Source organism: Chelonia mydas, chromosome 14, assembly GCF_015237465.2.
Source record: "Chelonia mydas isolate rCheMyd1 chromosome 14, rCheMyd1.pri.v2, whole genome shotgun sequence".
NCBI lineage: Eukaryota > Metazoa > Chordata > Testudines > Cheloniidae > Chelonia > Chelonia mydas.
Window position 1 is genome coordinate 40,269,808 of NC_051254.2, and position 25,653 is coordinate 40,295,460.

Sequence of the window (25,653 nt, forward strand, 5' to 3'; positions counted from 1 at the left end):
TCCTGCACTCACCCGGCAGCAGGAAGTGGAGTGACCCGGCCCCAACCCACTCCACCAGCTCGTCCTGGGGAGCGGTTCCCCCCTGCCCCCGAAGCCTGCTCCTGCCCCCCACAGACCTTGGGCACAGCCCCTTCCCCTCCTTGGAGGCCTGCGGCCAGCCCCCCCGGGGCGGGGGGGAGGCTGCGTAGGGCACCACAATGTCTAGGGCTGGCCCTGGCTGGCAGCTGCGGGGACAGAGCTAAGCAGAGACAGACAAAGAGAGAAGTTGGTGGAGAGGCATGCGGGCTGTGGAGGAACTGAAAACACATGGGTATCCTGGGCCCCTCGTCCCACCCTGTCCTCCACTTGTTTCCTGCCCCCTGCCCCAGCCTCCCCTCCTGTCCCGCCAGCTTCTGTCACCCTCCGGCTGCTCCAAATCGACATCTTCCACAACGCCAGCTCCACGGACATGGAGGGGATGGCCCTGCTGGGCGACCTGGAGCTTGACCCCCCACCTCCACTCCACCCAAGCCCCAGCCCCCATCCCTCCTCTTTCCGCCCCGCTCTGCCCCCATTCCATCCCTTCACCCAAGCCCCAGCCCCCGCTCTGCCCCATCCCACCTCTTTCCTGCCTCCTCCCCCAAGCGTGCACCATCCCTGCTCCTCCCCCTCCCTCCTGGAGTTTCCTACATGCCGCAAAACAGCTGTTCACGGTGAGTGGGGGGTGCTGGGAGGGAGGGGGAGGAGTTGGTCAGCAGGGCTGCTGGCAGGTGAGAGGCGCTGGGGAGTTGGGGGGAGAGGGGAACTTGGCTGCTGGTGGGTGCTAAGCACCCACTAATTTTTTCTGGAGCACGCATGGAGTCAGCGCCTATGGCTCCCGGGAAGCATCCAGCAGGTCCCTGCAGCCCCTAGGCACAGGGGCAGCCAGGGAGAGTCCGCGCTGCCCTCGCACCTGCAGGCACCGCCCCCGCAGATCCCATTGGTCGCAGTTCCCAGAGCTCAGGGTGGGGGCAGCATGCAGAACCTCCCTGGCTGCCCCTCTGCCTAGGGGCTGCAGGGACCTGCCAGATGTTTCTGGGAGCCGCACAGAGCTAGGGCAGGTAGGGAGCCTGCCTTAGCCCCGGGCCCCCGCTGTGCCGCCGGCCGGACTTTTATCGGCCCGGTCGGCGCTGCCAACCGGAGCCGCCACGGTCCCTTTTCGACTGGGCGTTCTGGTCAAAAACTGGACGCCTGGCAACCCAACTGGTCAATTGTAACTTGATATACTTCTTATGTAGGGACATGTCCCCCCTCCTCCTGCCCCACCCCAAATACAGCAGCTAGAAGGAAACTCCCTAGCTCAGGGGTTCTCAAACTTCACTGCACCATGACCCCCTTCTGACAAGAAAACTTACTACACGACCCCAGGAGAGGGGACTGAAACCTGAGCCTACCCGAGCCCCTCTGCCCAGGGTGGGGGAGCCAAAGCCGAAGCCCAACGGCTTCAGCCCCAGGCAGGGGTCCTGTAACCTGAGCCCCGCTGCCCGGGGCTGAAGCCCTCAAGCTTCAGCTTTGGCCCTGGGAAGTGCGGCTCAGGCTTCAGTTTTGGCCCCGGGCCGCAGCAAGTCTAAGCTAGCCCTGGCGACCCCGTTACAATGGGGTCACGCCCCACTTTGGAATCCTGACCCTCAGTTTGAGAACCGCTGCCCTAGATTCTCCGCCTGCAGTATAACCCTTTCAGTGCCAGAGAGAGCAGCGGCAGTGGGGTCACCCATAGCTCACACCAAGCAGCTATTGGCAAGGTCGGTGCAGTAGGTGAATAACCGGAGGCAGGGTTATTAGGGTCACTACGGGGAAGGGGTTGCTAAGCCATTCCAAACATCATGTCAGTGAGTGCCCCCCTCCACCTCCAAGAGTCACTCCAGCTTGCTCTCAGCAGCAGGGAGATCTCGTGTTGTTTCCTTTTTGGGCTGGGGTAGGGGAGGAGTCTGACTCAAATCCCTCCGGTCATTTTTTTATGCATGTCATTTTTCTTGCTCCTCATGTTGCACTAGTAACTCCACAGGTGGTTTTTAAGCCTTCCCCTGGGGCCAGGATACACGTAAGTTTGGGAGAACATTAGCAGCTGAGGCAGCGGTGATCAAAGAAAGATCAAGTCATACGCCAGGCATGTACTTCCCTGGAGATACCATGGTGCAGGGTGCTGTACACGCTAGTGCTCACACATGGAACGGAGCAGGGTGGGGATGGTGGTGGGGGAGGCAGCTCTAGCTCCTGCCACCAGAACATGTGGGTCCTTGTCTCTGTGCCCCTGAGCTCACCAGGCCTCGTGACAGCCTGGCTGGGGGTACCCAGGGAGGGCACTGGGCTGAGGGGAAAGAGCTCCCGCTGCTGCCTGGGAAGTCCGCAGCTGCTCTGCTGGGCCTGGGCTGTGTCCTGCTGCTCTCCCTGTGAGTACCCACCACCCTGCCCGCAGCCAGCCCCTGTCTCCAGCCACTCCCGCACCCCCTGCCCGCAGCCAGCCCCTGCTGCACGCACCCCCTGCCCTGCCTCCAGCCACCCCCTGCCCTGCCTCCAGCCAGCCCGTCTCCAGCCACCCCCGCACCCTCTGCCTGCAGCCAGCCCCTGCCTCCAGCCAGCCCCCTTCTCCAGCCACCCCCTGCCCTGCCTCCAGCCACCCCCGCAGCCAGCCCCAGCCACACCCCCTGCTCTGCCTGCAGCCAGCCCGTCTCCAGCCACCCCCACACCCCTTGCCCGCAGCCAGCCCCTGCTCACTCCCCTGCCCTGCCTCCAGCCACCCCCACACCCCCTGCCTGCAGCCAGCCCCTGTCTCCAGCCACCCCCTGCCCTGCCCACACCAGCCCCTGCTGCACCCCCTGCCCTGCCCGCAGCCAGCCCCTGTCTCCAGCCACCCCCGCAGCCCAGGTCAGGCTTTTTGGTTCTTAAATTGCTGTCCAGGACAAATTTTTAAATTTTAAAAATTCCTCCTGGGAAAATACGGATGTATGGTAGCCCTGTTGGTACAAAAAATAAATACTGGGGCACATCCCTTAAATCAGAACTTTTTATAGAGAACCAGTTGTTAAGATTTTGGCAGCTCATCACTGTATAACCCAATAATAAAAATATCCCCTCTGCCCTTGTATTGTATGATTGTATTCATTACTGATCATTAAGAAATATCTTTTTAATAATCAAGAGGTAACAGGTGCAGATAGAGCTATAAAGGCTGGTTGGGATTTGCCCCTCAATGAACCGAAGTGCAAGGGGGGGGGGGGTGCAAGGTGGAAGTTTCGCCTAGTGCACAAAATATCCTTGCACCGGCCCTGGGCGGCAGGCTCCGGCTGCCCATTGTCAGGCTCCATTTCCCAGTCCCCTGGCCAGGGGGCTTTGGGCTCTGGCGACGGGGCTTCAGACCACTATCGCCCCCACCAGCTCCATTGCCCCGGCCTCTATTGCCCACCCGGACCCCCCCTCCAGGGCTTAATTTGTCTCCAGGCTTGCTCAGGCTGAGTAAATCCGCTGTCAAAAGTGATACTTGTATGTTTGTTAATATCACTTTTTACAACAGAGGTAGGGGCTAGCCATAAGTAAATGACAATGATTTGGAGGTGTGTATGTGCATATTTATTTGTTTTTTCTTACAACTGAGTATTTTGTAAAAAAAAAAAAAGTGTGAGAACGGCCAACAGCAAGGGTTGGTGAGACCACCAAAAAATGTGCCCTGAGAAACCCTGAGCTAAAGGCTCTGTCCCCTTTAAGGGATTTGGCGCGCTTTATGCTAATCGGACTAGTGTCATCACAGATGCCCCTCCCCGCCCCCATTCATTCTCAGCCAAAGAGGGACGTCTCCTGGGTGCCTTGTCCGATCCAGGAGTATGGCGAGTCCCCTTGTGGTTGGCTGACTGGGTATCTCGCGAGCTTTTCCTTGCCCTCTCAATGGCTAGTGGAGCAGTTGGGACGAGCGCGAGCGCGGGAACTGGCCTTTGAATTGTCCTTGTCCCGCGCGGCTGCGGCGCCGGGTAAGACGCTCCCGGGGGGTCCCCGGCGCGCGGCGGTAGCAGCGGCCCGGCCGCTCAGGGCGCGTGTCGGGGGAGGGTGGCGCCGGCTGCCGCGCGCTGCTGGGATCAGCCTCCCCCCCCGCCCGGCCCTTTTATTGCCCTTCCCTAGCTCGGGACTGGCCCGAGCCCCACGTGCTGGGGCACCGCACACGCGCTGGCATAACCCGGCCTTTCCCCGCCACGGGAGCAGAGCCGGTCCCCCGCATCCCGCCTTGTTGGGTGGCCGGGCAGTGAGACCCCCCCTCCCCCCTCCGCTTTCCGCGTGTGCTTTGGTGGGAAACAGGCACCCAGGGGCTGGGCATCGCGGCTCCCCCTCCGGTGCTTGCTGGGCCGCTGCCCCCTTTGCTCTCTGCTGGCTCCTGCTGCTGGGCGAGGAGGGGGCTCTGCTGAGAACGTGGGTCAATGAGCCCAAGAGCTTCCTCCAGCCTGGGAAAGAGTCTCTGGAGAGGAAAGGTGAGGCTGGACACGACTCGCTGCCATGCAGCCACCTCTAGGGTAGGGTGTGTTTGCTGTTTATACAGGGATCCCGCACCCAGTGCTCATATGCAGCCACCTCTGGGTTGGGGCAGGGGGGCTGTTTATGCAGGGATCCCTCCCCTTGGACTGATATGCAGCCACCTCTGGGTTGGGGCAGGGGACTGTTTATACAGGTGTAGAAATGCAGCTATATCTGGGGTGCAGCACAGTAGATATTTCATAGCTGCACTGCACAGCAGTTTAGGACAGGAAGTGAAGGGGGATTCTGTCACCACTGGTAACTGCAGGGTCTGGCCAGGACAGCGGGGCCACCGCCTGACCCCAGGGAATGGAGCTGGGCTTGGCTAGTGAGTCCCTGAGGTGCAGGGGTCAGACACAGCTACATACGCAAAGGGGGTGGGGTGTGGGGAACCAGGAGGTGGGGGCCCAGTCCACACATGCCCTGTTCTGCAGATTGACTATGGGCACATGGGGAGGTGTCATAAACATACAGCTAAGGGTAGCATAAAATCCCATCCTGATTTTGCAGGTGTGATTCTTTTACTTTTTCTTTAAATAAAGTTCTTCTTTTAAGAACCTGATTGATTTTAGGTTTCAGAGTAACAGCCGTGTTAGTCTGTATTCGCAAAAAGAAAAGGAGTACTTGTGGCACCTTAGAGACTAACCAATTTATTTGAGCATGAGCTTTCGTGAGCTACAGCTCACTTCATCGGATGCATTGATTTTAGTGTCCTAAAGATAAAGGGTCTGGTTTATACTTACATTAAAGGCAATTGGTTGGTATATTATTCACAAGCCTCCCCAGGAAAGGCGGTGAAGGGACTTGGGGGGATAATTTTGGGGGGATAGGGCTCCAAGTGACCCTTCCCTGAATTTTTGTTTAAATAACTTGAAGGTGGCAGCAATACCGTCCAAGGACAAGGAATGGAATTTTTGCCTTAGGGAAGTTTTTAACCTAAGATGGTAGAATATAATCTTAGGGGTCTTTCATGCGGGTCCCCACATCTGTACCCCAGAGTTCAGAGTGGGGAGGGAACTCTGACAAGGGGCTTGGCAACACAGCTTTGTGCTGGGATGTGGGGTCACACCCCTGACCCCCAGAGCTCTGTGCTGGGGAGTGGGGGTGTCACACCTAACCTATAGAGCTCTGCTGGGATAAGGATTAAGTGTAGACCAGGCCTGGGGTGTGTGTGTGCATGCGTGCGTGCGTTCATCTGGAAATTGTACCCATAGCCTGCCTAGAGCAATAAGAACATACAGAAAACGACATCTCGGAGATACTGTTTTGTGCTCTGTAAAAACCTTTATATTTTTTGTTAACAAAAATAAAATTCTAACTGAAGTAATAAACAAAGAATCAAGTTCTGCCCCAGTGAGAGCAGCCAATGAGGGGTTCCACAAACCTGTGGCTTTGGGGCTCCGTATGTATCTTATACTCAAAGGCCCAGGAACTTATGCACCTAGGTCTAGATTTTTTTTCAGTGGTATTCACTTCCTTTAGCTTGAACTGGAATCTTGGATGCTCAACAATTCTCAAAATGACAGGTTTCAGAGTAACAGCCGTGTTAGTCTGTATTCGCAAAAAGAAAAGGAGTACTTGTGGCACCTTAGAGACTAACCAATTTATTTGAGCATGAGCTTTCGTGAACTACAGCTCACAGTATGCATCCAATGAAGTGAGCTGTAGCTCACGAAAGCTCATGCTCAAATAAATTGGTTAGTCTCTAAGGTGCCACAAGTACTCCTTTTCTTTTTGCGAATTCTCAAAATGCACTTCGCAGAACCTGATCTGAAGTCAGTGGAGTCCTTTTGCTAGTTTGGATCAAGACTGTTTGGTGCTCGGTTCTCTGTAGCAAAATAAAATCTGGAACATTCAGAGTGTGTGTGTGTGGGGGGGATTTGTCCATTTTCTCTACTTGGGTTGCCCCCACCCCCTCTTTTCCCTCAGGCCTTTCCCACTTTGCTAACATTTAGTTGTTAGCTAGATGTAAAGAGCTGCCCCTTGTGTATGGTTGCAAAAGACTCCAACCTCTCACTTTATTTTGTGTCACTGACAAGACTATTGTGTTCATATTGTGTTTGTGGCGGGTCCTTCCTAACCCTGTGCAATGGATCTCTGCACTGCGATAAAATCACTGTGAAATTCTCCCTCCCAGTTCTGTGTCCTGGGACCCAAATGTTTTTTGTATAATAGGAAAGGTATAAATTCTGGTTTGTCACTAAAGGTCAAAGGCTGAGGAGCTGTTTTATCAAAAACTGCAGCAGTAGCTCTAGGCAATTTAATTCTCTTGTATCTGGAAACATTTTTTTTCTCCTTGTCTGAAACCACAGGGAAAAGGCCTTGGAATGCAAATGCCTGTATCTTTCCCCACACACATGCTTAAAATCATCAGTTGCCAAAGCCTAAAAGGTAAGGCTGTGCCTCAGTTTTTCTACTTGTGGAATAGGGACAGTTTGCCTGGTTAGACCATGAGCTCTGCAGGGCAGGGGCTGTCTCACCCTGGGTGTGTTTGCACTGGAGCTGGAAGGTGTAATTTCTGGCTGGAGCAGACATACCCACGCTCGCTGTGATTGACCTGCCATGCTAAAATAGAGTGTAGCTGTGGCAGTAGGAAGGACCAAACAACTCAAGTACCGATCTAGGGTTTTGGCTGGGACGTACTCGGGGCAGCCAGCCCCTCCCACCACCATGGCTACACTCTCTATTTTTAGTGCTCAAGGGTGGGTATGTCTCCTCAAGCTGGAAGTTATATCTTCCAGCTCCAATGTGGATGTATCCCCTGTGTGTCTATGTAGCGCCCAGCCCAATGGGACCCTGATCTCAGCTGGGGCAGGGACTGTCTCTCGCTGTGTGTCTGGGCAGCACCTGGCACAACGGGGCCCTGATCTCAGCTGACACATTTGAACGCTTAGGCATCATTCTCAACATCAGGAAATCCGTCCTCACCCCAACTCAAAGAATAGATTTCATTGGGGCAGTCCTCGATGCCAATCAAGCGAGAGCTTTCCTCCCAGAGGCACGGCATCTAGCCCTCTCGCAGATAATCAGCAGCCTTTGAACTTTTCCCACCACCACAGCAAGGCAGTGCCTCAGGCTGCTGGGACATATGGCGTCAGCACCTATGTGGTACAGCATGTCGGATTGCGACTGAGGCCTCTACAAGCGTGGCTCGCGTCCGTGTATCGCCCGGGCCGCGATAGTCTGGACATGGTGCTGACCATTCCAAAGCATACCCTCAATTCCCTACGATGGTGGCTCGACCCCCGCATGGTGAGTGCCGGGGTTCCTTTCCACCCTCCTCAACCCACCTTGATTCTGGTAACGGATGTGTCTGCGCTGGGTTGGGGAGTGCATCTTGAAAGCCTGAGAACTCAAGGCTTATGGCAAGTAGAGGAACTGGTTCTGCATATCAACATCAAGGAGCTCAGGGCGGTCCGCCTTGTGTGCCAAGCATTTCTGCCCCGCTTGCAGGGTCACTGTGTAGCGGTGCTCACAGACAATACCACGGCCATGTTTTATATAGACAGGCAAGGCGGAGCCTGATCGTCTCTTCTCTGTCAGGAAGCCCTCCTACTGTGGGAATTTTGTCTAGCCCACTCCATCCTTCTCCAAGCTTCATACCTGCCAGGCATTCAGAACATGCTGGCGGACAGCCTGAGCAGATGGTTCCTTACGCACGAGTGGTCGATTCGTCCAGACATCATCTACTCAATCTTCCGCGGTTGGGGTTTTCCCCAGATCGACCTGTTTACCATGCGGTCCAACAGGAAGTGTCCAACCTTCTGCTCCTTCTGGGGTCACAGCCCAGGCTCAATTGCAGATGCGTTTCTGATTCCATGGTCTGGTCAACTACTATATGCCTTTCCACAATTTCCACTTGTCCACAAGGTACTTCTCAAGGTCTGCAGGGACAGGGCGGATGTCATATTGGTGGCTCCAGCTTGGCCTTGCCAGTGCTGGTACCCCACCCTCATGGACTTGTCGGTCTAGTCCCCGGTACGTCTACCTCTCATTCCCGACCGCATCTCGAAGAATCATGGCTGCCTTCTTCACCCGGACCCTCAGTTGTTCCACCTCATGGCCTGGAGGATCCGTGGTTGAACCAGGCAGAACTCGTCACTTTTGCAGAATGGATGAAAGGTTTGCCAATCTCTTCCCAGCGGATCTCATCCTGGATCACGGTGTGTATTCGCGCTTGTTATGACTTGGCGAAGGTGGTTCCGCCTGCCATTACAGCTCACTCCACGAGGGCGCAAGTCTCGTCGACAGCCTTCCTGGCCCACATACCTGTTCAGGAGATCTGCAGGGCTTTCATGTGGTCTTCAGTGCACACCTTTACGTCGCACTACGCCATCGTCCACCAACCTCGGGACGTTGCAGACTTTGGCAGAGCGGTTCTTGGATCTGCAATACCTTGACTCCGACCCCGCCTCCGCGGTAAGGGTTGGAAGTCACCTAACTGGAATTGATATGAGCAAGCACTCGAAGAAGAAAAAAAGGCTACTCACCCTTTTTGTAACTCTTGTTCTTCGAGATGTGTTGCTCATATCTATTCCATTCCCTTCCACCTTCCCCTCTGTTGGAGTAGCTGGCAAGAAGGAACTGAAGGGGGGTTGGTCTGGCAGGGTCATATATAGAGCGCCGTATCGGCACCACTCCAGGGGGCTCCACAGCCGGCCCGACGGGTAGCTGCTAGGGAAAAGTTTCAGACAGCCGTGCATGCAGCATGCTCACATATCTAACTGGAATAGATATGAGCAAGACATCTCGAAGAACAACAGTTACAAAAAGGGTGAGTAACCGTTTTTAATTCGAGATGTGTTGCTCATGTCCATTCCACATCCCGCCCTCCTTCCCCTCTGTCAGAGTTGTCTGGCAAGAAGGAACTGAGGGTGGGGGGAGCCGCAATGCCCCTTATACCGCGCCATAGAGGGCCACTCCAGGGGTCGCTAGGGGCGCTCCCCTACGATAACTGCTAAGGGAAAAACTTCCGGCACCGTGCACGTGGCGAGCACACACATGTATTGTGGAATGGACACGAGCAACACATCTCGAAGAACACCCGTTATGGAAAAGGTAACTGTCTTTTTCAGCAATTCAAACCTCTCCAAGGTTTTTCCTTGCAGGCAGATGCATTCATATGCTTCTGTCCTGGGTGCTGCTGCTAGTCATTACATAGGATTAAAGCAGTAAAAAAAAACAAAAAAACCAAAAAACCTCTTGTATCACAGCCAGTGATACTCGGACCTGAGTGGTTTAGGAGCAAATTAGAGATGAACATTATCCCCAAAAGATCCACAGTCGTGTGAATCCATTGTTTCATTTACTATAGTACTATTCATACTTAAAGAGTGTGATGAGGAAATATTTAGTTTATATATGTATAATGTATTATTCTCACGGCAAATAAGGTAATATTTTAGTGCAAGTTGATAACTTAGTTGGTTAATAACATAGTAAAAGCATCCTGATTGTTCAATCATTAAATCACACAGTGTTTTAATATCATGTGCTGCAAAGAGCCCCAGGAGACGCATTATAAACAGCCACTTGCTGCTTGAGAGCCACGGTCTGAGTGTCACTGGTCTACGCTACCAACTGACATGGAAAATCTCCCATCGGTGTAAGTAGCGTCCTCACTAAGTCAGTGCCGAGTTTACAATGGCGCCAGTGGTTCCATGGAGCCGGGCCCATGCTCAGAAGGGGCCCCGACCTGCTCTGCTTGCACTGTACCCTGAGACCCCACCAGCCCGCTGGCTCCCCCCACCACTTCCTCCTCTCGGCCTGCCCGCCAGTCGGCTGTGGGCTCCTCTCCACCCCCTGGCCTCACCCTCCAGCTTCTCTCTGCCTCCTGGCTGGACCCCAGTGCACCTCCAGCTCCGGGCAGTCTCTGCTTCCCGCCACCTGTGGGGCCCTGCCTGTCTCCCTGGAGCTGAGCCACCCAGGACTGGTGCAGAAGCCTGGCCAGGCTCGGTCAGAATTTTTTGTTTTGGTGGGGGGGGGGGAGGGGGGGCAGTGTTGGGGGATTGGCTGAGCCCCTCCAGGCAAGTGGGTCCTGAGGGAGCCCAGCTGGGGCAGATGCTGGCCTGGCTGATCGCACCACTCCCAAGAGGCCGGGGCGATTCCCGGCCCTGGGACTAGCCCTGGCTACGCTGCCAACTCAGCCTGGTAGACAGTTGCCTCCCAGCAGGGCTGGTGAGTGCTGCAGGGAGGCAGGATGTGGGGGAGGGGGTCTCTTAGGGGTCTGGGAGGGTGCTGGGCTGTGAGGGGGGTGGGGAAGATCTGTGTTGGGGCACTAGGGAGTGGGGGTTCTGTGTGGGGTGCTGGGCAATTGTTGTGGGGCTGTGGGCAGGGGGGTGCTGGGCAGGGGTGGTGGTATGCAGGGCACTGTGCATTTGTGGCAGGGTCTGGGGGATGCGCTGGACACAGCAGGTCCGGGGGGGCTCTGGCCATAGGGAATTTGGGGGGGGGGGGGGTTCTGGTGTTGGAGGATGTGTGGCGCAGCATGGGGCGGACCATTGTGCGTCTGGCAACTGCCAGTTTGTAAATAGTGCCCTCGCACTGGGCTGGGCAGAGTGGAGCAGCCCCTGCCATGCCATTGCCCCTGGCAGGCTCCTCACTCCGGGGATCGATTTCCCCTCCCCCACGCCATGCTCCATTGCCCCTATAGGGGCCCAAAAAAGGTTAATCCGGCCCTGCACTAAGTGCTACGGTACTGTAACCGTAGAGATGCCCAAAGCTTCAAAAAACAAATTAGAAAATGTTTAATAGAGCCTGGTTTTTTTCTGTTCGTTTGATTTCCCAGAAAAATATGAGCCCCTGAGAGATGTAGTTATACTATTCCGTGGGACTGGAGTCTTACACAGCATGCTCAGTAACATCTGCTGAAACCACTGCCCTCCCAGGACGGTACATCTCAGCACCTGCTTCCCACCGCTGTGTTCTAGCTGATATGAAGTATTGAGCTGCTAAGGAGACTTGATTCAGTAAAATATTTTATATACACCCCCTCCAAAAATTATAATAGTCATACATGTTATAGTTATTCCACGGTATCTCCCAATGGAGGGGCCTCTCTCCCGCAATCCCTCCCCTGGGGTTCCTTAGGCCAGTGTCTCTTCACCAGTGTTCCCTTTAATTTTTGACAGGCCGTGTGCGCAAAAAATTGCTTCTGTGCAAATTTTTGTGCGCGTGGTGTTTCGGCGTGTGCGGGGGGTTTAGGATCTGTGTGCGAGCGAACATGCGCACAGCTTAGAGGGAACAGTGCTCTTCACCCCACAGGGTGCCTCGCCCAGACCTGTGGGCAGGGGAGAAGGCTGCCAAAGCCGCTCCCAGCAAGCCTATGTTGGCATCTTTGTGTATGTAATTGCCTAGTCATTTCCTTGAGGAGCCTGGTGCTTGTTTGGGGGCTTTTTGCCGGGCAGGGGACTGGGATTTTTGTTTTTTTAATTTCCCGCCGTCGGAGAAAGTGATTGGCTCCCAGTCGCCCAACCAGCTTTAAAAAAAGCTTTCAACGGCCGCTTGCTGACCGCTGCCTCATTCTTTCCTTTCACTTTCGGGTTCCTCACATGGCTGCCTCACGCAGGGGAAAGGGGGCGTGGCTTCATTCGACTCGCGGCAATCGTCCCACCCAATCAGCGGCTCCTGCTAGGGTCTTCCACCCAATGACAGGCCCCTCCAGCGGCTTTGCCCGGTTCCCCCTTCCTCTTTGACCACGCCCTGAGGAGACATATGTTAAGCCCTCGCGTGACTCATGTGACGGTTTTTCCAATACGACAGCCCTCGCGCGACGCTCAAGGGGCCGCAGCGCGTTTTTCAAAAACAACAAAAAAATGGCGGCACCTGATTGGTCGTTTGTGGAGGGGCGAAGGGGACTGGTCCTGCCCGGCTATTTGAATTCAGAGCAAAGCACTGGTTCCTATCTTTCCCCTGCCCCTAACTACTGCCGGTGGAGACGGGCTGGTGGCCGGTGCTTGGTGCGGCTCGGCTCGGCCCGGGTTTGGTTTTCCTGACAGAGCTCTCCTCGCTCTAAGGGTGGACCCGGATTGCGCGCCCACAGCTTCTCCATAGCTCTTCGCCCAGGTGAGGGGGGGCTGGTCCCGGACTGGTCCCGGTCAGTTGCAAAGAACGTGATTCGTGTTGGGGGAGGGGGAGTCGGGCTCCCAACAGTTCGTGGGGTCGGTTAAGGCCGCTGGGTGGACGGGGACGGTGGCCCGCATGGGTCACGTCGATACGGTTGGCCGGGGGGGGGGCGGGGGGTGATCGCACTGAAGGGGCTGGAGGGGCCGTGCGGGTCGGTCGGTCGAGGTGGTTGGTTCACCATCATGCTGCGGTTCCTAGTGCCCGGGCGTGGCTCCTGAACGGATTGTATCGTCCCTCCCTGGGAACGGGCCTGTTTGTTTGGCGAGTATATTTGCTTACCCCTAGGGCTGGCTCTGCTGTGTGTCGGTGGCCGGGCCTGCTGTGAGGGGGACGTGGGATGCAGAGTTGGTTTGGGGGTGGTGGGGGGGTCTGCCGGCGCTCACAGGAATGGTTCCTTTCGCACACGATACGGTTACTGTGTCAAACGCATTTAGTGCTGGCATTGAATGGTTGGGAAGTTGGCTAATGGTTCTGCTGCCTTGGTGAATTACTGGCCCAGAGGCTAGGGGTCTATTACAGGAGTGGATGGGTGAGGTTCAAGTGGCCTACAGGGTGCAGGTCTGCCTAGAGCATAATGATGCTTTCTTCTGGCCTTAAAGTCTGAGGCTGTGTATACACCACAGCTTAGATCAATGTAAGTTATGTTGCTCAGGAGAGTGAATAAGCCACCCTCTTTAGCGACATAAGTTACACCGGCCTAGGTCTTGTGTGAACAGTGCTATGTAGGCAGGAGAGTTTCTTCTGCTGACATACCTGTGGCCACTTATGGAAACTGGAGTAATTAAGTCGACTGGACAGCTCTCCCGTCGGCTTAGCGCGTCTGCACTAGCAGCGTTGCATTGGTGCAGCTGTGGCGCTGTAAGCTCTAGTGTCGCCATCGTCTGGGTCAGGGGTTCCTGAACTTCCTTGCATTGTGACCCCCTTCTGACAATAAAAATTACTACACAATTCCAGAAGGGGGGATCAAAGCCTGAGCCAGCCCAAGCCCCATTGCACTGTGCAGGGCAGGCGGGTGGTTAAAAGCTGAAGCCCAAGGGCTTCAGCCCCAGGCAGGGGGCCTATAACCTGAGTCCCAACACGCAGGGCTGAAACCTCTGGCTTTGGCTTTGGGCCCCAGCAAATCTAAGACAACCCTGATGGCCCCATTAAAATGGGATCGTGACCCACTTTAGGGTCCTGACCCACAGTTTGAGAACTGCTGGCCTAGGTCTGAGATTGCAATTTGTCATAGAAAAAAGGTATAGAAATTGACTAATGCTGCGGGGTTTATTACTGTCCTGGAGTGCTGTGCAAGCTGTGTAGGTTCTGAATGTTGCTATGTTTAGTAAAAGCATGGGTTCTAGTTCAAAATCCACACCACCTTTAAGCAAATGGGTCAAGTATGGGAAAAGAGAGTGCAAGTAATGGTAGGAAGAGAAGGACCTAAAACAATGGATCGCACCTGTGGTAGGGGATGCTGGTCTGGATGGCTGCAAATTCTGTAAATATGCCCTTTATGCCCACCATGCAGATCTTGTGCAGCATATGAAGACTGAGAAGCAGAAGAAAAATTCTGTTTCGTTTCTTCTCAATGTGCTTGACTGACTTTGGGGTTAGTGTGGCTCCCAGCAAGTTTACTACTGCTGTTTTAGTGCATCAGGTTGAACTGAAAGTGGTGTGCTTTATGGCATGCCACTAAGATGTGGATTATTTGGAGGAGATATCGACTCAACATTGGACAAGGACCTCAAGGTCCTCTAGTCAAAGTGACAGCACCTTGCGCATTCTCTGATTTCCTGAAAGCTAGAGGTGACTCTGCTTGACTGCACTTAGAGCTGCAGCGGGACAGCTGCAGCGCTTAGTGAAGACACTACCTATGCCAACAGGAGAGCTTCTCCCATGGGTGTAGATATTCCACCGCCCCAAGAGGTGGTAGCTGTGTCCTCGGGAGGGCTTCATAGTGCTGTCTACACCGGGAGATCTGTCTGTATAACTGCATCCCTCAAGGGTGTGCATTTTCCACACCCTGGAGTGACACGTGTATACTGACTACTTTGTAATGTAGACCAGGGCTCAGACGATTTCCTCCTAGATGAAACCGCTGACATTGCTGTGATTGGGCAGCTGTGTTGTCATTTGATACTTCAGCAGACAGTTACAGAAAACCTTTGCAATGTTTCTTTGTTTGCTTACCTTGGGGGAGGGGACAGCTGAAGCCATTTCTGAAGCCTTGCTTCATTTTCGAACATAGGCTTAAAGTTTGACTAGGGTATCCGAATTGGAGCAGAGTTGCAGTGTTATGGTGGGAAGAAACCATTCTGTGTACACTAAACTTTGGGAGAGGAATGGATGTCTTGTCCTGTGGAAGTGTTTGTTATCCTGAGTTGGCAACACAGTGCTGAGGTTGAGGCTTTCAAAGCAAGTTTAGGGGATTTGGATACTTATTTTATTTTTTTCAGTAGTGCCTACAGGACCCAACTGACTGGTTAGGGCCCTATTCTGCACTTCTTCTCCATTCAAATTAAAAGAAGATATGTCCAAATCTCAATTTCACAGGTGGGCTCCCCTCTGCTACAAGACTTTTTTTTGGAGGGTGATGGGAGGATCTTGAGACCGGCATCTGTCATGTTTCTTATTAGTGACAAAAACTTCCCTACACATCCCCCTCTTTTCACTGCGTTTTCTTTTCAGGCGAGCAGGGAATCCCTTTGAAATTTAATTTCCCTTAGGATGGTGTATGGGGAAGATAAAATAGGAAGGAACGATGTTTCTCACTCTTCCGCAGATGAAGTGCCCATCGAGACTGGAGAGGAAACAACTTGACTTCTACTAAAGTAGCAGCTGGCTTGTATGTTGCTGGGGAGGAGATACTGATTTTTTTTTTCTTTCATCTGAAAGAAGGATGGTCTCCAGGACTCCTGAGATCTCTTCCCAGATGTGGGAGAGTGGGGTCTAGTGTTCAGAGCACATATTTGAAACCCAGCCCAAGGAGAAAGTTGTATAATGGTTAAAATGGAGGACTGAGTCAGGATGCCTGGGTTCTATTCCTAGGGCTGGTACTGACTGATGATGTGAACACAGCTGGTGTTGCTTATTGCTAGAGCTCTGCGCAGATACAAAATTTGTATCCACATCCATCTGTGATCCACAAACATGGTCTGGTGATATCAAGCAGATATTTGCAGGGCTCTAATTATTGCCTCTACCTTAATTTCAGCCTCTGAAATGGATGTAAGCATCCTCACCTTGCTTTGGAAAGCATCTTCAGATCTATTGTGGACTACTTGAATTGATCCTCAGGAACTTTGCTTAATAACTTTGTTACTTCCTTTGCAGGAACATCCCTTAGGTGTACAGACAGACTGAGCACTTGCTAATCAGGTAAGTATTATCCCGTGGCTCTCCTTTTGCTCAAACAGAAATCTTAATCCATCTTGATTCTCTATTATATCATTGACCCTCTAAAAAATCATTCTGCTTTCTCTCCTCAGATTATCTCAGAGACCACCTCATTACTCAACCCAACAAATGCTTATTAGCTTATCTGATAGGAAGGGATCAGGAATCACAGAAACAGTCAGGTGAGAGGCTTGATGAGGCAGGTCTAGATGGTCCATGGATGATTAGATAATACTCAGGTTATCATACCACACCCTCTCTCTGGTATGAGCACTATTTAAGCGGTGGAACTAGCATCTGTCATTGGTGGTTCTGTCATAGGATTTCATGTGGCTGCCCATCACCATAGTATCTGAGCACCTTCAATGTAAAAGCAACAGCAAAGTCCCTACTGATCTTCATGGAGTCTCTCACAGATCTTTCTTTTTGGGGTAAAAACCCTGCTCTTGGGCCAGACAGTGTGGGTAATGGTTCTTAGATCCCTTGGTGCTCTCTTCCACTGCCTTGAACCAAACCCCAAGAAGGTTCTGTCTCCTGTACAGACTTCCTTTCCTTTCAAGTAGGAAGTTTCATTGTGCCTGAAGAGAGCTCTCAACTCTGCTCTTGGGTGTCCTGGGCCCTGGCTGTTACACACCTTGAAGAGGACTCAATCTTGACCATGATGTGATGTTCTCTGGGTTGCCCAGGTAGTGAATAGAGGACAGGTGTGATGCTGAGGAGGTGTGCTGCTGGGTTTTGTGCAAGTTGAAGTTTCAGGGCTGACAGCTTAACTTGTGGTTACTAACACTCAGATCAGTTGACTTGTTTGAAATTTGAAAATCAAGGCCCCGTGATTCTGAAAACAGTTACGCATATACTTAAATTTACTCACCTGAATTACGTTAAGCACATGTGGTTGCATGAATAGGGCTTAAATGAGAAAGTAAAACTGATACCTGGCATCTATTTTGGTGTACGAAAAATCTCAGTGAACTTCTAGTTTCATAATAAAGAATTATGTGTAACCACACAGCATAATCTTATGTCTTTATCTGCCTTTCTAACATAAACATTCACACTATTGGCCATGTTCTTTAAAAGTGCTCAGGACCTAGCAACTCCCTCTGAAAATCTGGCCACTTGATTTTTAGATGAAACTCCCTTTGGGGTTTAGAGAGCATGGCCCCTGAAAAACTTGTATGGAGGCAGAGAAAGTACTGGCTCTTCCAGGGGAGTGGGGAGAATGACAGGGTGTGTCTGTAGTTCCAGACAAGGGGACCAACAGTGAGCAGACCCCACACAGTGAAGCAGCCAAGAACCAGCTTGAAGCCTGGGAGGGACAGCAGCCAACTGGGGACACGCCAGGAGGAGCACTGTGCCAGGAAGGAACTACCCAAGAAGGACAAACTGGAGCTGGACCCAGTATCACTGAGGATGCCAAGGACCTCCAGTGGAACAGGTACCCAGCTTGTACTTTGTGTACCTGCATGTGGCCAGAGGTCTTGCAGTGGGTGGGAGTTGTTACCCCTCTGAAATCCTGGCCCCTATTTCCCTCTGGTCTAATTCACTTTTGCATGCCCTCTCTGTGTGAAATGTGTGAGAAGCACACACCCGAAACAGTTGCACGGAGGCAGGACCTTGGGTGTGCATGAAAATGAGGTATTGTCTGGCAGCGGCAGTTAACGCTGTCTGTTCCTGCATTTTTGCAGGTGCAGATGCTGATGCTGTGCCTGGGAGATGCAGCCCTGAGCTCTGGGGAAAAGCTCTTTGCTAAGGCTGACATGCAGGAAGAAGGGGATGGGGATGATGAGACCTCCAATGTCACACATGCTGGAGCTGGGAGCTTCATCTCCCATGGGGGCAGCCAGGGGTCATTTGCCTAAGTAACACTCTTTCGGTGTTTCATTGTCACTTACTGAAATCCCCTCTTTGTCCTGAGAATCAAGATTTCAAAGGAAACTTCCTGCTTCAGACAAGGAGAGTCAAGGATTGCAGGGAGTCTGAGAGATCAGACCCCCTGTGTAAACCCTAAAGCAGAGCCAGAGAGGCCAGTCTTTAATCTGGGGGTTGCTTCAGACTCTCAGCACAGAGGCTCCTGGGGGAGGGGGGGGCGGACAGGGGTTCCTGTTGTACATCTGACACTTTTGCTACTTTCCCTCATGTAACTGCACTTAGCTCTAGAGAAGGAGCCTTAGAAAACCCAGTGGGTCTGTCCCAGGATGGTTTTCCCCAGGATCGCCCAGTGGCTTTTCTGTTCAATTCTGTGAACCTGATTGTATTGTAGCAGCAAACAGATAAACTGAACCCCTTGTTTCTCAGACTCCTGGGTGCTGGGGATGTCTTCAGGTGGAATTGACGCCAGTAGATTTTTTTTTTTTTTTTTTTTTGCATGAGTTTCCCTTAAGGGAGGGGCAGGGAGTTGTGGTCCAACCCTCTGAGTGGTTTCAGGCTGCCTGACTTAATCCAGGGGGCTGGGTGCAGCTGGAGTTGGCTTGCTCAGTGCCTGTGGCCTGGTCTACACAAGGAAATTAGGTTGGTGTATCTACTTTGCTCAGGAGTATGAAAAATCCAGCCTTGAATGATGCAGTTAAACCCACCAGGATAGACCACGCTAAGTAGACAAGCTGTAGCTAGCTTGATGGGAGAATTCTCCTCTCAGGGAGGCGAAGTACCTACTCCAAGGGAAGAAGTCCTCCCTTTGGCATAGCTAGTCTCATCATTGAAATGCTAGAGCGGCGCAGCTGCAGAATTGTAAGTGTAGATGAGCCCTGAGTATGTGGGGAAAGTTGGGTTTTGGTGTGTGTTTTGGTCCTCTTTCCCCAGTAGGGGACAGAAAAAAGGTGAGTGTGAGAGACGTTCCCATCCCTTTACTCTGGTCAGCTGAGCCAAGAGCCAGTCTGGGTAGCAGCTCTGCGAGTCTGTGCAGGAGCAGTGGGAGAAATTCAACAGTCAAATGGCTCCTAGGACTAGAAGATACCATTGAACTATGAGGTGGTTGGCAAGTGTGGGGTCATTTTGGGTCCGGGCGAGTTATCATTGTGTTTAGCCCTCTGACTGGGGGCTGTAATTAATGTCTGTACCCAGAGGGGGAAGGGCAGCACCCTGGGAATCGTAATAGAGATTTGCTCCACAGTGGCCCAGGCATGGATACCGTTAATGAGTCTGCTCCCCAGAAGCACTCATGGCTTTGTCTCTTTCAGGTCCTCGGTCTAACAGATTCAGGAAACGTGTTTCTCGTGGAGTCCCAGCTGCCATCCTAGCTGCAGTTACAGTTTTTATATTGGTCATCATCCTTACTCTGGTAGTACTTTTAGCAGGTAATTGCATCAGCCAGTCTCTGCTCCCCCTGGATTGTTTCTGTGGAGGACAGGGAAGGTATTAACAAGTGAATCCAGCGGGTCTTGAATGGTTTGTCCTGACTTAACTGTTAAACACCATAGTGTACCTCTGTATTAGCCAACCGCTCTGGCCCTTCAGATGTATCCTTGGTGTTAGTCATGGCTGGCCCCACTGCTGCTCCTTCCCTGAAAGGGTTAAACTTCAGGAGGTTTTCCAAGGAGTTCCTGTGACCTTGTCCCTGCTGCTGCACTGGGGGAAGAAGGCAGGGGTGGGGTTTCCAAAAGGAGGCTGCAGGAGTCGGTGCCCATTGAAATTCCCTAGGAGCATGTGACAGACTCGCTGGCTTGAGGGTGCTGGGGAAATCCCCAGCTGAACTGTCTCTGTAAAGGGTGACTTTGGCACTGACCTTTTTAACCCAGCTCTTAACCCAGTGGTCCCAAAACTTTTTCAGTTGCACACCTTACCCAGTCCATGCTCCCTGACAGCTGAGGCTGTGGGTGACTGGGGCAGGATGGGGGAGGCAGAGCCATGCTCAGGGCAGGACTAGGGAGCTGTCTGTCTTTCTCTCTGGAGCCTTTGAGTGCTCTTCCAGGTTCCAGCTGCTGCTGCTCTTCCTGCCCCCCAGTGGTGGAGGCAGGTTACTGGAGGTAACTGGACTTTCCGGGTCCAGGCAGCTGGGGCAGGGGCTGGAGCAGAATTGGAGGCAGAGTGGAGCTGGGTGGCATTCCCTCCCTGTGGCCTGGGCTCACCGTGCACACCCGCCCCCCCCGACATTTTGGGGACCACTGTCTTAACCTCACAGGCATTTCCATTTTGGGGGTTCCGGTGCCATCTTGTGGCCATTTTATGTCCCTGAGAATTACAAGCACTTTCTCAAACTCATTCACTTGGCTCCTAATCCTCTGCACAGGATAAGATGCTCTGAGCTATGCTAGTCCCCACCATCCTTTACCCTGGGCAGGGAACATCCCTGGAATTCTTACTGGTACAGACACCATAAAAAACATCTCTGTTGGGCTGGGTCTCCAGTGTCCGATTCTCTGGGAGCCTGTTCCTTGCATAGATTAGTGCAGTCAGGGTTTGTTCCCTGATGTGAGTCTAATCCCATCTTCATCCCCAGATGCATCTCTAAAGCAAAGAGCCTGGGGAGGGGAGGCAGCCAGCTGCAGTAGCAGGATATCCCTGAGTTAGTAGACCCAGCGTCCCACACAATCATATTGAACTATATCTTTATTTGGTGTCAATATTTGTCTGTGCTGGCCATCAGGTAACACTCCCGCTCCCTGCTCTGTCTTTATGGTGAATCTGGTGCTACTGCACTGTGCTCTGGCTTGCTTGTCAGCTGCACTTCCTGTGAATTTGACCCCCAGAAACTGAGCCACTAAAGAGGAGGTGGTCAGTTGCCCATCTCTTGTTTCAAATGGTCGATTTCCTCCCTCAGCACAGCGGTCAGGGGTGAAAGGAGCTTGCAGCCTGGATCGGAGGGATCCTCTCCCCTCATTCACTCAGATACAGAGTCAGGCTGGGAGTAGGGGACACAGTCTCTGACCCTGTGTTACTTACCTGTCTGTCAGTGGAAAAATCCAAACCAACTCTGGCTGCTCCAGTCCCACCTGCTGTGCCCTGCTGCCCGGACGGCTGGATCGGGTACCAAAGGAAATGCTATTATTTCTCCGAGACTGAAGGGAACTGGACCTACAGCCAGAGCCAGTGCTCTGCACTCAACGCCTCCCTGACTGGGATTGACGGTGACCAGGAAAAGGTGAGAGAGTGGCAGATGGCTTTATCCCAACAGACTGGGCTTGGCAGGGCTGGAATTGGGCTCGGCCCCAGGAGTTTGAGAAACTGCCCTGTTGCCTCTCCTGCTGGGAAACCTGAGTGTTTCTGGTGGCCAAATCCAAGCCCTGTCTAGAGCTGGGCTCACAGTCAGGGGTCACTCACTCCAGCCCCCCTCTTTTCCCAGAGCCCCAGGCAGGAGGGATCCCCCTCTGTAGGGCTGGGCCAGCCCAGTCCGCTCCACTCCTGGCCTGTGGGGAACCTGCCTCTGCAGCTCACCACAGCCACTGACTCCATGGGGTGGGGGCTCCGTGTGCCTGCTGGGGGAAGCACTTGGGCTCTACAAGCAGTGAGCTCTGCCCTTCCTCAGAGCAGCTGCCACCTGGTTTGGCTGAGGGGGACGGAGGGTGGCACTGTGTGCGAAGCTGCTGGGAAGACACCTTGCAAGGAAGGCAGAGGTGCTAGCTTCTAAACTGTAGAATGGCAGGGATAGCTCTGTCCATGTAAACATGGATCTGGGGATGGAGATAGATGGGGGCTGCTCAGAGGCAGTCTTTACCCCCAGCTCCTGTACATGTTCCCAGGCTCCCAGCTGAGCAGGTCCCAGTCTGATGGGATGTCCAACGAACTGGGATTCTCAACCAGCGATTGGTTCCCTGGCTGAGGCTGCTGTCAAAGGAGTAGAGCTGCCAGCTGCTCCCCAGATGGTCCTTCTCCACCCCCTTCCAATCCTAGAGTGGGGCCGGGGGAGGGGAGTTCTGTCTTTTTTGACTCGCAGCTGGCTCTTTAGACTGCAGCTTGTTCTTGGCCTCCCTGTGGCATGGGCTGGGCTGGTGTCATCAGCAGGCAAACTACAGGTGGCCCATCCAAACCTGAATGTCTGAACAGGGGCCACACAGAGCCACAGGGGCAGGCGAGTGCCAGAGCCAGGGGTCTAAATATAATCTGGTTTGTCTTATTTTAAGCATTTCCTGCTGGGCTTTAAGGGTTTCTTTGGCCGTTGGATTGGCCTCCAGAGGGAGCCAGGCCAGCCCTGGAGATGGCCCAATGGCACCGAATTCGACCAGCGGTGAGTCCTTCTCTCTAGTGATATTCTCAGTGTTAGATCACAGGTGTCTACCATGCTGCCAAAAGTGGAATATATTTAACCAAGGTTGTTTTGGGGGTGTGGGAATGTGTCTGGGTTCTTACAGGTATTTGGTTTTCATGAAGTAAAACCAGTATTCCAGCAGCATTTGAGGCCCAGTGCAGTGTTGTCGTCATTATTTGTATTACTTTAGTGCTTAGGTGTAGCTTAGTGCCCCACTGTGCTCGGCAGTGTACAAACACAGCACAACTTTCTGAGAGGTGCCACACTGTGGAATCTCTCCCCTTTTGGGGCTCAACAGTGGTCGCCCCCAGGGGTTTACAATACAGTGCAGTTGTGAGCACAGGGAAGGCTGCTACCCCAGCTCTGTTTCAGCCCCACTCATCTCCTGGCCCTCCACTACCTGCTAATTTCCTACACTCTATTTTCCCTATTCTGCCAGGGAGGAGTCTGAAATGGGGCAGATGTCTGTGCATGCAGCTGCTCCCTCTGCTGCCCTGCACAGTGTGTAACTGATGGGAAATGCCCAGCCGCTCCCTGACTCCAGCCCCTGCTGTCTGTGTTGCAGATTTCCCATAAGCGGAGGAGGCGACTGTGCATATCTGATTGAAGACAACGGGATCAGCAGCTCGAGGTGTGGCACAGGGAGATCCTGGATCTGCAGCAAATCTGATGCCCATACAATGGGGAAGGGACATGATATGGAATCACAAGTTTGAGACTCATAGGAACCGGACCTGGAAAAGCTTTATTAGGGGTCACATCTTCCACTATCCAAAGATGAAGAAAGAACCAGTCTCCTTCCTTAGACTCTCCCTGAGGATTCCTTTTGTTATGGCATTTTCCCTTTTGCTCAAGAAGAATCAATCATAAAGTGTAGGGCTGGAAGGGACCTTGGCAAGTTGTCCAATCCCCTGCACTAAGGTAGGACTTTGTATTAGCTAGGCCATTCCTGGCAGGTGTTTGTCTAACTTGTTTTTAAAAGAATCTATTAATGATGGAGATTCCACAATCTCCCTAAGCAATTTGTTCCAGTGCTTAACTACCCTGGCAAGTTGGATGTTAAACCTCCCTTGCTGCAATTTAAGCCCATTGCTTCTGGTACTATCATCAGAAGTGAAGAAGAACAATTTTTCACCCTCCTCCTTGTAAAAACATTTTATGTACTTGAGAACTGTTATGTCCCCCCTCAGTCTTTTCTCCAGACTAAACAAATCCAATTTTTTCAAGTTTTCTAGACCCTTAATCATTTTTGTTGCTTTTCTCTGGACTTTCTCCAATTTGTCCACATCTTTCCTGAAATGTGGCACCCAGAACTGGACACACAACTCCAGTTGAGGCCGTATCGGCGCAGAGTAGAGCAGAAGAATGACTTCTTCTTTGAAGTCCATTCCACATTAGCTGTGTGTGCTTGCCACATGCACCGGTGCTGGAAGCTTTTTCAGAGCAATATTTATAGGGGAGTGGATCTGCTGCCCTCTGGAGTGGCACCCGTATGGCATGGTATAAGGGTCACTGCCAGCTCCCCCCACCCTCAGTTCCTTCTTGCTGTCTGTGACAGTGCATGGAACATTCACCGCTCTTACTAGCATTGCTTAGACTTCTTGACTTCTTGTAAAGTTAGTGTACATAGTTAGTAGTTGAGTGAGTTTTTGTTAGTCCCATCGGGGACTTAGCCAGGGGATGGGGCATGCCCTGGTTCCCAGGCTTTAAGCCCTGCAATCGCTGCAAACAGCCCATGCCCATGAGCAATCTGCATAGTAGGTGCCTCAGTGAAGGGCACGTAAGTGTCAAATCTGCAAGTCCTTTAAACCTAGGACTAAGTGTGAGATCAGACTCCAAGCACTCCTGATGGAGTCGGTGCTCACTCCAGCCCCAGTGCTCCGGCTGCAGTAGCAGCGGCTGGGAGCCCCGGGGCTCTGGCAGCAATTTAAAGGGCCAGGGGCTCCACCCGCTGCCAGGAGCCCTGGGACCCAGAGAAGCTGCCCTCTGCTAGTGCACTCAGCTGTGTACCGGCTCTTACCAGTTCACTGTACCGGCTTACTTTCACCTCTGGCAACAGAGAAGCAGAATGAGAGGGGATATCACTCATTACGTAGTGTCAGGTTCATTCCACTTTCATGTGAAGTTTACAGTGAAATTTTTACAGCCAAATGTTTCATGAATCAGGTTCCTACCTCCATTCATATAACACTTTTGATGTGTGTGGCACTGATAAAATGTCCAGTAACTTGTTCAGAAATGTGTTGGAATCCAAAATCTCAAAGGAAGAGAATTCGTTGAGTCAGTGAATAGGATGACTAGCTCAATGCCATATAAACACCTAGTACTGTCACAGCGGCCGCCAGCGCAATGTTCCTAGCTTCTCCAAGCCACAGAGCACCCCGATGCCAACCTGGGCCCTGAGGGAGCCCCAGCCCCAGAGCTCAATTGCAAAAAAGTTTGAGAAACACTGTTTTAAAGCTTTAGAGCATTTTTTTTAAAGTAACTGCACTCAAAAATAAAACTACATTTTTAATTTTCACTTTTAAGATTAAGAGATTGCACTACAGTACTTGTATGAGGTGAATTGAAATACTTGTTTACAGTTCAAATACTTGTAATAAAAAAATAAAGTCAACACTGTATACTTGGTATTCTGTGTTGTAATTGAAATCAATATATTTGAAAATGTAGAAGAAACGTAAATATTTTGGTTAAATGGTATTTTATTGCTTAACAGTGCAATTAAAACTGCAATTGAGCGTGATTGATTTTTCTGTCATGCGGTTAATAGCAATTTTTAAAATTGCTTAAATAGCCCTCATAGACATATATAATAAAAAAATGTCCTTTGCAGAATTGGGCAACTAAGAGCCCTGGCCAAAGTCACCCAGGAAGACTGGCTGAGCCAGGACTAGATCCTAGTTCTCCTGAGTCTCATCCATGGTCCATTTCTTCCCTTCTTTACATGTATTCCAACAAACCTACAGGTGTCCTGTTTTATTATGGCATTGTGATGAGGTGTATGAACCCTGCAGTAGACAATAAAAGGTTAAAGAACGGATCTGGGCACAGGTGGCCCCAGCCCTGCTGCACCTGTGAAGTCTGCCAGAAGTGGAGAAGAAGCCCAGCTCCCAGGGACCTAGCCCTGGGATTTGGACAGATCTCTGGTGCTTAGGTCCCAGAGACAAACGCAGCAGAGAGCCAGGTCCCTTCGGTTACCGATGAATGTGGAGTGGTAGGTCAGATGGCTTTTGGAGGGTCCTTGTGAGACAGGTCATCTGATGTTGCTCTTTAGTTCTGTTAGTTTAGCTTTTTTTTTTTTTTTTTTTTTTTTTTTCACCTTTTGTTATGTTGGGAACTGGGTTTGACCCCAGGGCAAACCCCTGCTGACAATGCAAGCCTGCTCAAGAGAGGGTGGGCCAACATAGGCAGCAGCCCAGAGAAGAAGCAAGAGATTTGACCAGAGAGAC

At 52.2% G+C, this 25,653-nt stretch overlaps 1 protein-coding gene across 10 annotated transcripts; it reads left to right on the top strand.

Annotated features, from left to right (window-relative positions):
* The first annotated feature begins 132 nt into the window (after window positions 1-132).
* On the top strand, window positions 133-23,862 carry LOC102939039 (C-type lectin domain family 2 member D). Of its 10 annotated transcripts, none has more exons than XM_043528251.1 (8): window positions 133-692; window positions 9,993-10,120; window positions 15,955-16,703; window positions 17,260-17,455; window positions 19,197-19,313; window positions 20,910-21,097; window positions 22,077-22,180; window positions 22,767-23,862. In XM_043528251.1, the coding sequence occupies exons 4-8, from the start codon at window positions 17,431-17,433 to the stop codon at window positions 22,915-22,917; spliced, it is 585 nt and encodes a 194-aa protein (XP_043384186.1). In that variant the 5' UTR covers window positions 133-692; window positions 9,993-10,120; window positions 15,955-16,703; window positions 17,260-17,430; the 3' UTR covers window positions 22,918-23,862. The 10 variants fall into 10 exon arrangements, 8 of the variants coding, with proteins under 8 accessions (XP_043384186.1, XP_043384183.1, XP_043384184.1 ...); XM_043528248.1 differs by having other exon boundaries at window positions 15,955-15,999; window positions 16,110-17,455; XM_043528247.1 differs by lacking the exon at window positions 133-692 and having other exon boundaries at window positions 6,222-10,120; window positions 15,955-15,999; window positions 16,110-16,703.
* The last annotated feature ends 1,791 nt before the right edge of the window (window positions 23,863-25,653 follow it).